The sequence below is a fragment of the Patella vulgata genome, chromosome 4, assembly GCF_932274485.2.
Source record: "Patella vulgata chromosome 4, xgPatVulg1.2, whole genome shotgun sequence".
In the NCBI taxonomy this organism is placed as follows: domain Eukaryota; kingdom Metazoa; phylum Mollusca; class Gastropoda; family Patellidae; genus Patella; species Patella vulgata.
The window spans coordinates 1,548,178-1,560,805 of record NC_065882.2 but is presented as its reverse complement, the minus strand read 5'-3'; the positions used below and the strand labels follow the sequence as shown (position 1 = coordinate 1,560,805).

General features: G+C 38.1%; 1 protein-coding gene across 1 annotated transcript; it reads right to left on the bottom strand.

Moving 5' to 3' along the window:
• Positions 1–3,208: 3,208 nt before the first annotated feature.
• Positions 3,209–12,429, bottom strand: LOC130012480 (DET1- and DDB1-associated protein 1-like). The gene is made up of 5 exons (XM_056100524.1): positions 12,414–12,429; positions 12,204–12,284; positions 10,331–10,382; positions 9,245–9,306; positions 3,209–8,246 (listed from the first exon to the last, which is right to left on the bottom strand). Exons 1-5 carry the CDS (start codon positions 12,414–12,416, stop codon positions 8,142–8,144), a joined length of 303 nt encoding a protein of 100 aa, XP_055956499.1. The 5' UTR covers positions 12,417–12,429; the 3' UTR covers positions 3,209–8,141.
• Between the last annotated feature and the right edge of the window lie 199 nt (positions 12,430–12,628).

Here is a 12,628-nt window from a genome sequence, read left to right as displayed (position 1 = left end):
GTTGTTCAGCAATAAACAATAATTGTCTTCCAACTCCCAACCCCTGCTCAGGCTCCATTTAGGGGCGCGAAATAGTCGGAAATAAATAGCCCCTATCGCGTTCACAATGTTTCCGGGCGTGGATAACATATATTTTATCTTTCGTCAACGTCGGGTAAAAAATATGACCCGAAGAGGGTCCACAAAGGTTAACGAATGAACGCACGGACAGAGACACGGACGGACGGGGACGACTACATAATAGGTCTACATGACATTGTGTGCGTATCTTTCTAATCACCGACATGCATTTTGTCTGTCAATCTCATTTATCACATTTTCCGCCATGTTTAGGCATCGGACCGCCTCTTCACAGCTTTCAGAAACCTTTTCGTTAATTTACTCCGTGGATTAGTAACATTCTGCCGTGGGGTGGGGTGGGGTTGGGGGAGGGAGAGACAAGTAATTGTAAAAGCAGGCGCCGGATGGCGTCAGGACGTTGTAGTGAACGGTCGACACGTCTAATTTACAGCTTGGTCGCCGGGGAGACATTCCTCACGGGGTTAATCACTTTGATTTGCACATGAATTGCATCCAAAATACCAAAATCATCAGAAAACACTATACTGATCTCCAAGAAAATCACCCGAAAATCTTCACACAGAAACGTATCCTAGTGCACAGTAAATTAGATTAAATAAGACCAGTCTCCACCCTAACCCAAAACAAACCATATATCAAATCCTATCCCTAACCAGTGCCGGACTGGGCCCACCTGTCCACCTGTCACGGACAGGTGAGCCTAAGTTCATTAAAAACAAAGTGGGCCTAAGCCCATAAAGAAAAAAGAAAAAAAGAAAAAAGAAAAGAGAAGAAAGGAGAGGGGGAGGACAAAAAAGAAAGAAGGAAGGAGAGGACAGGATACTTGTATTGTGTTGGCCTTGGTCAATGACCTGACAGGTGGGCCTTCGGCACACCAGTCCGGCACTGTCCCTAACCGTTAGTAAATAAAATCAACTAGATATAAGAATCCCTAGCCCTAACCCGGTGACAGTGGAACAAACACATTTTTAGAAAATCTTATTCGTAGTAGGAAACACACTAATGTGGCTCTCCCCCGAGAACCTCAAATTTATTCTTTTTTCTTCAGAAACAAAAATACCAGAATACCAGAAGCACCATCCAAGGAAGACCATCAGCGCCACCAACACCAAAAAACAGTGAAATCACCTTTGTATATAAATCTAATGTATTGTATGTATTTTTAATAAAACTAGGAAATATTTGTTAAATATTACATCCTTTTTGTTTCGAAATCGGAATTTCATGGTCGCTCGGCAAACACCAGGAAAGGGACACAACTCTTGTTTGGTTTTTGCAGGGATCAGACCACGGCTATTGTCATTTGTTTACAACAGCAAATCATCGTATAAATTTAAGGGCCTGTATCTAACTTCCATTCCATACGTGCATTAACACAATTTCACCAAGACAGTGCCTAGAAATTTCTTCTCTGTCAACGTAAATGAAGTCAATTCCCGTTCCAAACACGGCTCAATTTACACAATTATATCTTCTGATATCCCAACCTATGTAGTAAACATGGCGGACAAAACAATTGACCGGACAAGCCAATCTGATTAAAATACAGATCTATATTTCGTTTCGTTTTTTTATACTTTCGATGGCCTACACTACATGAAGATCTGATCGGTTGTAGCGATAGGTCGGGTCAGAAGTCATACGAGCAGCTTTTGACCCTCTCATGTCAGACATTTGATTAACCAATCACCATTGATGTTACTAGTGGATTACCCACAGTTCCGTGCAAACCACGCCTAAAGCTCGACTTAACAGACCATTTCATTGTCTAATCCCTCACACCATTCCAAACACGTCAATGATAACAACTCTTCCAGATTCTAGTGTATTAAAGACAAGTAAAACAAAATTTTGAACTAGAAAAACAAAACGAAATAGGATCTGTGTTTTAATCAGATTGCTGGACAAGCAGACATAAAAACAAATACTGTACATAATAAATGAAATGAGATTTAATGACTCACGTTTCTCAACTGACTGGGTTAATGAACACAGGCATATGACATGAAATTTTGCCTGGATGACACGATGGCCTACTTTTATTTTGAATTCCAAATGGCAATGGCTGAGAGAGAGAGGGGGGAGAGAGAGAGGGGGAGAGGGAGAGAGAGGGAGAGAGAGAGGGGGGAGAGAGAGGGAGAGAGAGAGAGAGGGAGGGAGAGAGAGAGGGGGGAGAGAGAGAGAGGGAGAGAGAGAGCGAGGGGGAGAGAGAGATGGGGTTCAACATCCACTCGACACAAACTAGGTCATTTTGAGACTATCATTTGGTTTAATTTTATTTCCATAATTCGCTTGTGCGTTGGAAACCGGTGGATCCAGAGAAAAGACACAAATTTGGACAGGCGACCCTACTCCTTATCACGTACATCCAGGGAATCGAAACCCCACTAGTTGACTCAAGGACAGACCTTATAAAGCGTGTACACGTTAACCATTCGACCACACACCCACCCTCCTTGGCTAATGAAGACAGACATACGCTATACAGTGTACTATGAGGGATATTTTACCCAGAATGTGGCACTACTGACTTCTCACATAATCAATTCCAACTGTCAATGCGTACATGTGACCTCAGTTTTATGTTCCATCCGCCCTTCGCAATGGTGGAAACCACACTAGAGAATTCAGAGCAACTTTCTCAGCTACATATAATAAGAAATGAAATCAAATGAAATTGGGTTTAACATCCTTCTGTTCTGCTCTGACTGGGTTAATGAAGACGGGCATACGCCATACAGTGTGCTATGGGGGAAATTTTGCCCAGGCCGCGGCACTATGGCCTACTCTTATATCGATCTTTTATGTGCATGCCAATATATACACAGGTTCTCAGTTTTCCGAACAACTAGACAGCTGTCCTTGTCAGGTCCTCGATACATAGGACCTCGGTTTACCATCCCATCCGAACAACTAGACAGCTGTCCTTGTCAGGTCCTCGATACATAGGACCTCGGTTTACCATCCCATCCGAACAACTAGACAGCTGTCCTTGTCAGGTCCTCGATACATAGGACCTCGGTTTACCATCCCATCCGAACAACTAGACAGCTGTCCTTGTCAGGTCCTCGATACATAGGACCTCGGTTTACCATACCAAACAACTAGACATATAATAATAAGAAACTGGCTGATAAAATGACTTTATTTATCATTACATTAAGATAGCATGTATTTACACTCACAATTATCTTCATTTACAATAAACTCAACTCTTGATGACCCTAACCCTAACCCTAACCCTGGTCATAGCTTACCCACATTATTAAAGGTTGATGACCCTAACCCTAACCCTGGTCATAACTAACTCACATTGTTAAAGGATGTTGATCGATCATTGGGGTTTAATGGTTCAATTTTATTTTAATAATTTGTTGGCAGGTAGGGGTCTTCAGCAGTGGAAGGAAACCTAAGGAAAACTCATTATTCTATTGAATCACCGAGTAGACTCATCTGTAATTTATCATATCCATTTTCAAATTTCAACCAATCGTTTAATTTAGCCAAATTATTCGACGGGAAGCTCAAATCTGGGTAATCGAACGGGTCACATGAATCGGTCAAGAATTGGAAAACTGAGGATCCGGAAGAAAACCCATGAGATTGGACAGGTGACCCTACTCCTTATTATGTACAAGCTGGAAATCGAAACCACGCCAGTTGACTCAATGACAGACCTTATGATCTGAAGTGCACATCTCAGACCATACTCCCCGCCCCACTCCCCGGCCCCCCCTTCCTTCTTACATGGATTACATGAATGGAATGGGTCAGTCAAGAATTGGTTCTTGCATAAAGATATCAAATGTAATTAATCAATGGTTTTCTTCCACGCGTATTTACAATATATACAACTATATATTTAAACATTAGCACTTCTCTCACTTATTTTATCTTTCATGTTGGGGGTGCACGATCGTCAGTCCAGAACATTACAAATCAACAGAATAGCAATCTCGTAATTGACACTCATCCACAGTTCTGTCAGTCGCGAAAACAGAGTTGGTGTGAGCAGAACTGTAACGTAATCACTTCTCTTTCTTACTTTATCTTTAATGTTGAGGGGTGCTCCATCGTCAGTCCAGAAAGTGACGGAATAGCAATCTCGTAATTGAGATAGTTCTGTCAGTCCCGAAAACAGAATTGTAGCGTAAATCAAATGTTTTACCTTTGGTTATTGTTCGAGACGACATCATATTAAGTTCATGAATGCTTTGTCGCCAGAAATTCTCACTTTTAATTGATTGCCATCCTTCTAGGCATTGAGAGAAGTTCAATTCTGGAAGATTTCAATCGTGCATCCCCATTAATAAACACTTATATTATCTTAAGACTTCTATCATTGAACTGTCTACACAAATAATGACCAGTGGCCTTATTCACAACAATTTAACCTCAAATATCTTAAGAACGTAGCACTTTCATTGGCCTAGATCTAAAATATCTTAAGAAAGCAGCTCTTTCATTGGCCTAGATCTAAAATTTGTATTAGGATTTTAACTATCAACCAATGAAAAGTCTGTACCCTTAATATATTTCAGTTGAAGTTGTCGGGAATAAGGCCCTGGATAAATAAACTGGGCGAGTCTATTGAAAAGCTCTGGATAAATACACTGGGTGAGTCTATTGTCAGTCATTGGATAAATAAACTGGGTGAGTCTATTGTAAGGCTCTGGATAAATAAACTGGGTGAGTCTATTGTCAGGACAGTAGGGGAGGTCATTTGCATATAGAAAACTCTTCTATTGGGAATTCTGATAATGTAATAGCCAAGGACACGACCAAAAGCATGTATCACAAAAGAATCCTAATGAATGAATGAAATGAGGTTTAACGTCCTACTGTTCTGCTTCTACCCGACTAATGAAGACGGGCATACGCCATACAGTGTGCTAGGAGGAAAATTTTGCATAGACAGCAATTGAATTCCAACTGTCAAGGGATCTTTTACGTGCATGTCAAAGTGTACACTGGACTTGACTTGGAATCCCTCATAGCACACTGCATGGCGTATGTCCATCTTTATTAGTCCAGTAGGAACAGAGAACTAGAATGTTAAAACCTCCATTTCATTTCATCCACATGTTAAACATAAACATTGCATACTGACATTAATCTGATTACAATACAGATCTATATTTCGTTTCGTTTTTTTATACTTTCGATGGCCTACAGTACATGAAGATCTGACCAGTTGTAGTGGAAGGTTGTGTCAGGCTTTTTACCCTATAATGTCAGACATTTGATCAAAATGTTTCTAATGGGTTACCCACAGTTCCGTGCACCTCACACCAAAAACTTGCCCTAACAGACTGTTTCATTGGCTAATACCTCACATCATCCAGAACGCAGGTTATATAACAACTCTTCCAGATCCTAGTGTAGTAAAGACAAGTAATACGAAATTTTGAACTATAAAAACAAAACGAAATAGGATCTGTGTTGTAATCAGATTGATTCTGACATCTGATGATCCACGGATAAGTTTGTGAATTTCCGACTCCCCAAAAGAGACCTGACAATAGACTCTACAACATACATTATTAATGCCGATAAAAGAACATTTACAATAGATACATTATATACATGTACATCCAAGAATATATAATCTATGACCTATGAATTTACTTCAGAAACTAGAATAATTAGAGATGGAAGATTTCATAAATTAACACAGGGTACAATTTCATGGATACACAATTACTGAGTTTAATACTAAGCGACGTTTCGACGAGGATACACATGTCTTTATCCACCTTGATAAGAGTATCCTTGTCAAAACGTCGCTTAGTATTAAACTCAGTAATTGTGTATCCATGAAATTGTTCCTTGTGTTAATATGTTCAATTACTAAATGTCAATCAAAGAAAATTTCATAAATTGTTTCTATACTGCAATATATGTTATCGTGTAAATTAGATTTCATATAAATTATTATTATTATATGTTCAGGCATCTCGTGCAGCTAAAACAGTAAACATATATCTTACACATACATTATTCAAGAGCTAAATCTGTCTATTGCAGGTCTTTCTTTAGGCCTGAAATGCCATCTAAATTATTCATTAGACATTAATTAACTTATCCACACCATAATAAACTCGATATTTAGTGGATTTGAATACATTTGTGAGGGATAATTTAACGTAAAAATGGACAATCAAGACTTTGTTTATTATCTTATCAACATAAGTACTGACGATCGAGGCTAACCTAAAATTGAATCGCTAATATCTCAATTCAAAGTGAAGCAATTTGACAGCAATTTTCAGCATATTTTGTTTTCATTATCTATTTTTTAACTATTATATTAAGAACTGTCAGCTCTTTATCTAGGCAGATTTAGCTCTTGCATAATGTATGTTTAAGAAAAGAAAATACCTAATATAAAATTACACAGAATTAAATATTTTGTTCTTTTGTCTAAAATATCTACAAAATAAACAACAATATGAACCACATTAAAATAGTTCTTTTTTTTGGAACAATTTCATGACACTTTTTAATGGCCTGGCAGGATGCGGAAGTCCGAGTCGACTACAAGATAATGACAAATTAAAAAAAAACCTAATGTTCTTATGAAACCTTACATCTTAATTGTTTCCTTCTTTAATTCATCATATATACGTGATCCCGAGTTCACGAAGCATTTCCTCAACTTTCTATCTCTATGTATGAGAAATATCTTTAATCCAGAAACACAAAACTTTACACATAGTTTCTTATTGATGTATTTAATACATTAAAACAACAAAAATTTTATAAAGGGCTATATTTTAGTCAAACGATTTTGAGTGACTCCTTAACTTATGTTTTAGAATGCTTTGTGAACTTGTCGCCCGGCAAGGATCTTAATCAGTCGTTTTTGGTCCAAAATAAATTACTTTAAATATCTGGTAGTCACTTAAAGCTTTTTTGAATTCCTTACAAACAATATTGTGAAAATTGGATCTCTAAAAGAAACAGTACTATATAGGGCCGAAACGATTCACAGATTTTTTTTCCATAAAAGGATAAAGCGTGTATTGTGATGCACCCGTAACGTTGGGCTAGGACATGATACTGTATCATATCATATCATGGCTTTACGTTTCAGCCCTAGAACTATAGCATGTATGAAAATAGTGTATCGTTGGGCTAGAATATGATACTGTATCATATCATGGCATGGCGTATCGTTTCAGCATTGATGGAAATAAAACAACAGAAACTCTTCTTAAAATAATAAACAAAATACTTACAACAGATTTTTTTTTAAAGACGAGAAAAAGGGGATATTTTCAACTCTTAAACCTACTTACGTTATCAAAGATTTGATATTGAATGAATGTGAAAGAAATTAGTGCTAAATACACAAGATTAAATGATACCTGTGTTACAGTGTAATTAGTTTAGAAATACTAATAGTTTAAGATAAAACGTTTTTTACCCCTCAATAACACAGTTAAATATGACATTATTTTATAGTCAACTAATTAAAGAACTGGAGATTTCTGTGGAAGCTGTAAGTGGTAATAATTTAGAAATACTAATAGTTTAGGATAAAATGTTTTTATCCCTTGATAACGCAGTTAAATATGACGTTATTTTATAGTCAACTAATTTAAGAACTGAAGATTTCTGAGTTTAAGAACATGTGGAAGATGTATGTGGTAATAATTTATTATTGATAACGATATTGCTACTGCGAGGGACACGATTACGGCTTGACATAAGAGACTACCCAGAAATAAGATTTTATGATCTGTCCGCTTGTCCTTCTTTGAATTATTTAACAATGCTAAATAATAATTAATAATAATAAAAATGCATAAACCAGAGATAGCATACAAGCCTATAAAAAAAAAAACGTCATCCAGCATATCCGTGAAAAGGACAAACATCTTAATATCATATATGGTATGTCGCGAACACAATTCATTGACACAGCCTTCCTCTATAGAGAAATTCCTTACATTCTACGGAAAACAATCGGCATTGCATCTCCATTTCCATTCCCAAAATCTTGGAATAAATCTGTTATTTACATTAAATTGTCCGTTTTTAATTGTTTATACATTTTAAGAGTTATCATCAGTTGAGGTCAAGCGTGGAACTTTACTAGGTGAGTCATTTTCTTCCGTTTCTAAACTAGCTCTAGTTGAATCTCGTTTCTTACTGGTATTCTACAAAAAAAAACCAACAAATATAAATTTGAAATTCATCTTAGAGAGAGAGAAATCAGGGTTTAACTTCCACTCGACACAATTTTATTTCAATAATTCGCTTGCATGTAGGGGTCTTTAGCAATAGGAGAAAATTGGAGGACCCAGAACCCATGAGGTTGGACAGCAGGCGACCCTACCCCTTGTCAAGTACAACCGGGGAATCGAAACACCATTCGCCCCCCCCCCCCCCGAAGTCTGTTTTAAGAGTTCTATTAATGGGGTTTAACGTCCTACAGTTCTGCTCTGACCGGGCTTATAAAGACAGGCATACGCCATAAACTGTGAAATTTTTCCTGACCTACTCTTATATCGAAATCCACCTGCTAAGGGATCTTTTACGTGCATGCCAGAACCTCTGTACCGCACCAATGACAAGAGGGAACCACGCCTGAAAATCCACATGTATTTTCTTGGCCATCGTAGGGATCGAACACCGAACCTCCACTACGCCACTGCGGTTTCAGTTCTACTGAAACAACTCGAGTAGAAATTAAATTGAAATAGGGCCTACATACATAAATCGGCCTTCTTAAAGGACAATGTTGGAAAGGATATGAAATGGGGTTTAACGTCCAACTGTTCTGCTCCGACTGGGCTAATGAAGACGGGCATACGCCATACAGTGTTCTATGAGGGAAAATTTGCCCGGGCAGCGGTACTATGGCCTACTCTTCAATCGAATTTCAACTGCCAAGGGATCTTTTATGTGCACGCCAATGTATACACGGGACCTCCGTTTTCCATCCCATTCGAACGACTAGTCAGCTGTCCTTGTCAGACCTTCCATCCTGCACAACTGACAAGGAGAAACCATGTCAGAAAATCCACATGAATTTTCTCGGCCAAAGCAGAGATCACCAATGTGATAGATTGGATTAAACATATTCCAAACATAATATTAACACAAAGATCATTGCTACAGTAGATGCATAACAAAGATTTAATAACAAATCTACCTTTTTATCCCACTGTTGATGTAAATATCGTAATAAAATATTGGTTTTTTCTGTAGTTATAACTGAAATTATAAAACATATATTTTCTGTAGAGAGAGAGGGAGAGAGAGAGAGAGAGAGAGAGAGGGAGAGAGAGATAGAGAGAGAGAGAGAGATAAAGAGAGAAATGGGGTTTAACATCCACTCAACACAAACTAGGTCATTTCGGGACTACCATACATTTTATTTTATTTCAATAATTCGTTTGCGGGTAGGGGTCTTTAGCAGTGGGAGGAAACCGGCGAAAACCCACGAAATTGGACAGGCGACCCTACTCCTTGTCACGTACAACCAGGGAATCGAAACCACACCAGTTGACTCAATGACAGACCTTACGATACAGCGCATGTGCTAACCATTCCGACATCCAACCCCCCCAACTAAAAATTCAATCTGTTTGGCCTTATTAACAGTGAAACACACTAGATCATGAGCTTGTGCCTGTCTTTTAGTTGTGGGAGGTATCATGAGACAATCCACTAGAGGTTGGGCAGGTGAACCTAATCATTGACACAAATCAGCTTTCAATAGAATCTGCGCCACTTGACTCAATTTTAGATCTTATGATCGAAAAGCTCAAGTATTAGACAACTCAACCCCCCACCCTCAAGAGAATGAACTAGTGGAGAAAACCCACAAGGTTGGGAAATGAAATGAAATGAGGTTTAATGTCCCTGGGCTAATGAAGACAGGCATATGCCATGCAGTGTACTATTAGGGAAATTCGGCCCGGACAGTGGCACAACGGCCTACTCTTATATAGAATCCAACTGCTATGGGATTTTTTACGTGCATGCCAATGTATACACAGGGCCTCTGTTTTTCGTTCCTTCCGAATGACCAGACAGCTGTGCTTGTCAGACCCTCGAGGTTGGGCCCTTGACCCTACTTCCGGTCACGTACAAGCTTGAATAGAATAAATGCCTCCTGACTAAATAATGACACATCTCATGATCTTTAGCCCACTTGTTAAAACCCTCAAACTCGCACCCCAAAAGGGGCATGTGTTACACACCCCGAACAGATTTACATATTTATTAAATCTACCTTGTTCTGATGGATGGTCCTTAGTGGAAATATATACAGTTGGTCTTCGAATCTGAAATTTAATAAAAACATTTGCATGAAATATGTAGCAGAGCTCGAACCAAGGGTCACCATGAGTGGAAATGAAATCTACATAACTAGATTATTCCATAAAACAGGTGCTTGAAAACTAAAAGAGAGAGAAAGAAATGGGGTTTAACGTCCACTCGACACAAACTACGTCATTTCGGGACTAACACGTGGTTCAATTGTATTTCAATAATTTGCTTGCGCATAGGTGTCTTTAGCAGTGAGAGGAAACCGGAGGACCCGGAGAAAACCCATGCGGTTGGACATGTGACCCTACTCACTTCTGTCACGTACATCCAGGGATTCAAGACCATGCCAGTTGACTCAATGACAGGCCTTATGAGACAGCGCACAGGTGCTAACAATTCGACCGTCCACCCCCCCCCCTGAAAACTAAATGAGCACTGACTATGTTGATTTCAAATCAGAATGAAATTCACTCACGGTACAAGTGAACATAAAACCCTAGTAAACAACTATTACTTTTCTGCAACGACTGAGTTAATACAGTGGGGAGATGCTAATTGTAGGCCATTTGAGGAAGTTCAGGTATTTCGGGAGTCAAAATGGACGTTTTTAAATGAGTATTTTGGGGAATACTACCCTAACCCTTTTCAGTAGGGTAAAAGGTAAATTAGGCCCAAATTCAATTTTCTAAAAGGGTTAGGGTTAGTATTCCCCAAAAGTTCTCATTTATATAAACCGGCCATTTAGACTCGGGGAAACACCCGAACCTAACCAATCGGCCTACATTTAGCATTGCCCAATACAGTGTGCTATGAAGAAATTTTTCCCAAACATTAGTACCTGTACACTATGGAATACTTGTATTTAGAATTCCAACTGTCAAGATTGGGTTTTCTTTTTATGTGCACACCAATATGTACATGGAACCATTAAGCCTGGAAATAAGGCACCGGTCAAAGACAATGTCAGACAGAGATTCAGGCTTTGTCAGGCAGTAAACATCTGGTGCCTGTCATTTTGTCCGGCACTGATTTGTCTTTTTTATTGATATTATTAATACATGTCCGGCAATAAGTTAAAAATGTCAGGTACTATTTCATCAGTGCCTGACATTTTGTCAGGTGCATCTAAAACCGTTATTTCCAGGCTTGGGACCGTGTTTTTCCATCCCATCCAGTTTCCGTTTTTACTCGAATTTCAAATCGGTTACGTTCAGCAAAATACGCCAGCACCTGGTTATTCCAGTCTACATAATATATTTATTACGCATGCTCTTCATTATAAGAATATGCCGTCACTTGACATGACTTTTGGAATATATCTAGCCTCGTTCTTCAAGTCCCTTGTTTACTTGTTATAAATAGCGCTGAAACATATTATGAAACACAATTAGGGTACCAATGTTATAAAGTTTATTTTGTCTTAAATATTGGATATAAGAAGCCCATCTTTTCCCGGTGAGATCACAACCAATGTTGATTCAAATTGACAAATAATTCATGTTTTCAATGTCAAAGACTTTGGATGATATTGAGTTTAGAGACTTAGCTACTTTAACATCCAACAAAAGTGCAGTAGCTGCAACAAAGGCTACACTTCTCCGTCAAACAAAATGAACTAAATTCTGAATCTGAGGACAGTGACTGAGTGAGGTAGGCCCTACTTGTCAAACTGTGCAAAGCAAAGGTTTCCGATTTCGAAAGACGTCACATTACAAAAGTGGTAATTTATTGCAGTCTTGTTTTTCTAACTGCAGAAGAATGAGAGCTATTTCATATTAATTTACCATTACCTAAACTGTTTATTCTTAAACTACTTTACAGAAAAGTTTACTTACACTGGTTTTGCAGGAGGAGTCGGAATGGAATCGTGTAAAATTTGTCTCATTGTAGGAAGGCAAACCTTTCATAAAGTCCGCCTAAAATAACCAAAAATATATATTAGTTAAGATTGAGTTGTGTAATCGATACATCATTTAATAATAAGCAGAAAAATTGCGTTTATTTGGGAAAAAAAATCTGGTTAATTATTTTCATGCACAACTCACCATTTTGGCATAAGCATTTCCGGTTAGGGTGAAATATAAAATACGGATTGACGAATTTTGGGTTTAGACGTTCTGTAAAAAAAAATGATATAAATATTGATCAATTATTTACAAGGATATTTCTTTTTGGATAACAAAATACTACTTTTGCGTCAAATTATTTAAGCATCTTTATGTATTAATTCGTTTCTCTTATGTTAGAGTTGAAAATTTGG

Bases quoted from the DNA above. Each gene is read 5' to 3' on its own strand.
- LOC130012480 (XM_056100524.1), bottom strand. The intron at 10,383-12,203 runs GTAAGTAAACTT...ATTAAATTTCAG, and splicing joins ACTCCTCCTGCAAAACCAGT to ATTCGAAGACCAACTGTATA. The intron at 9,307-10,330 runs GTAGATTTAATA...TTATAATTTCAG, and splicing joins GGACCATCCATCAGAACAAG to TTATAACTACAGAAAAAACC.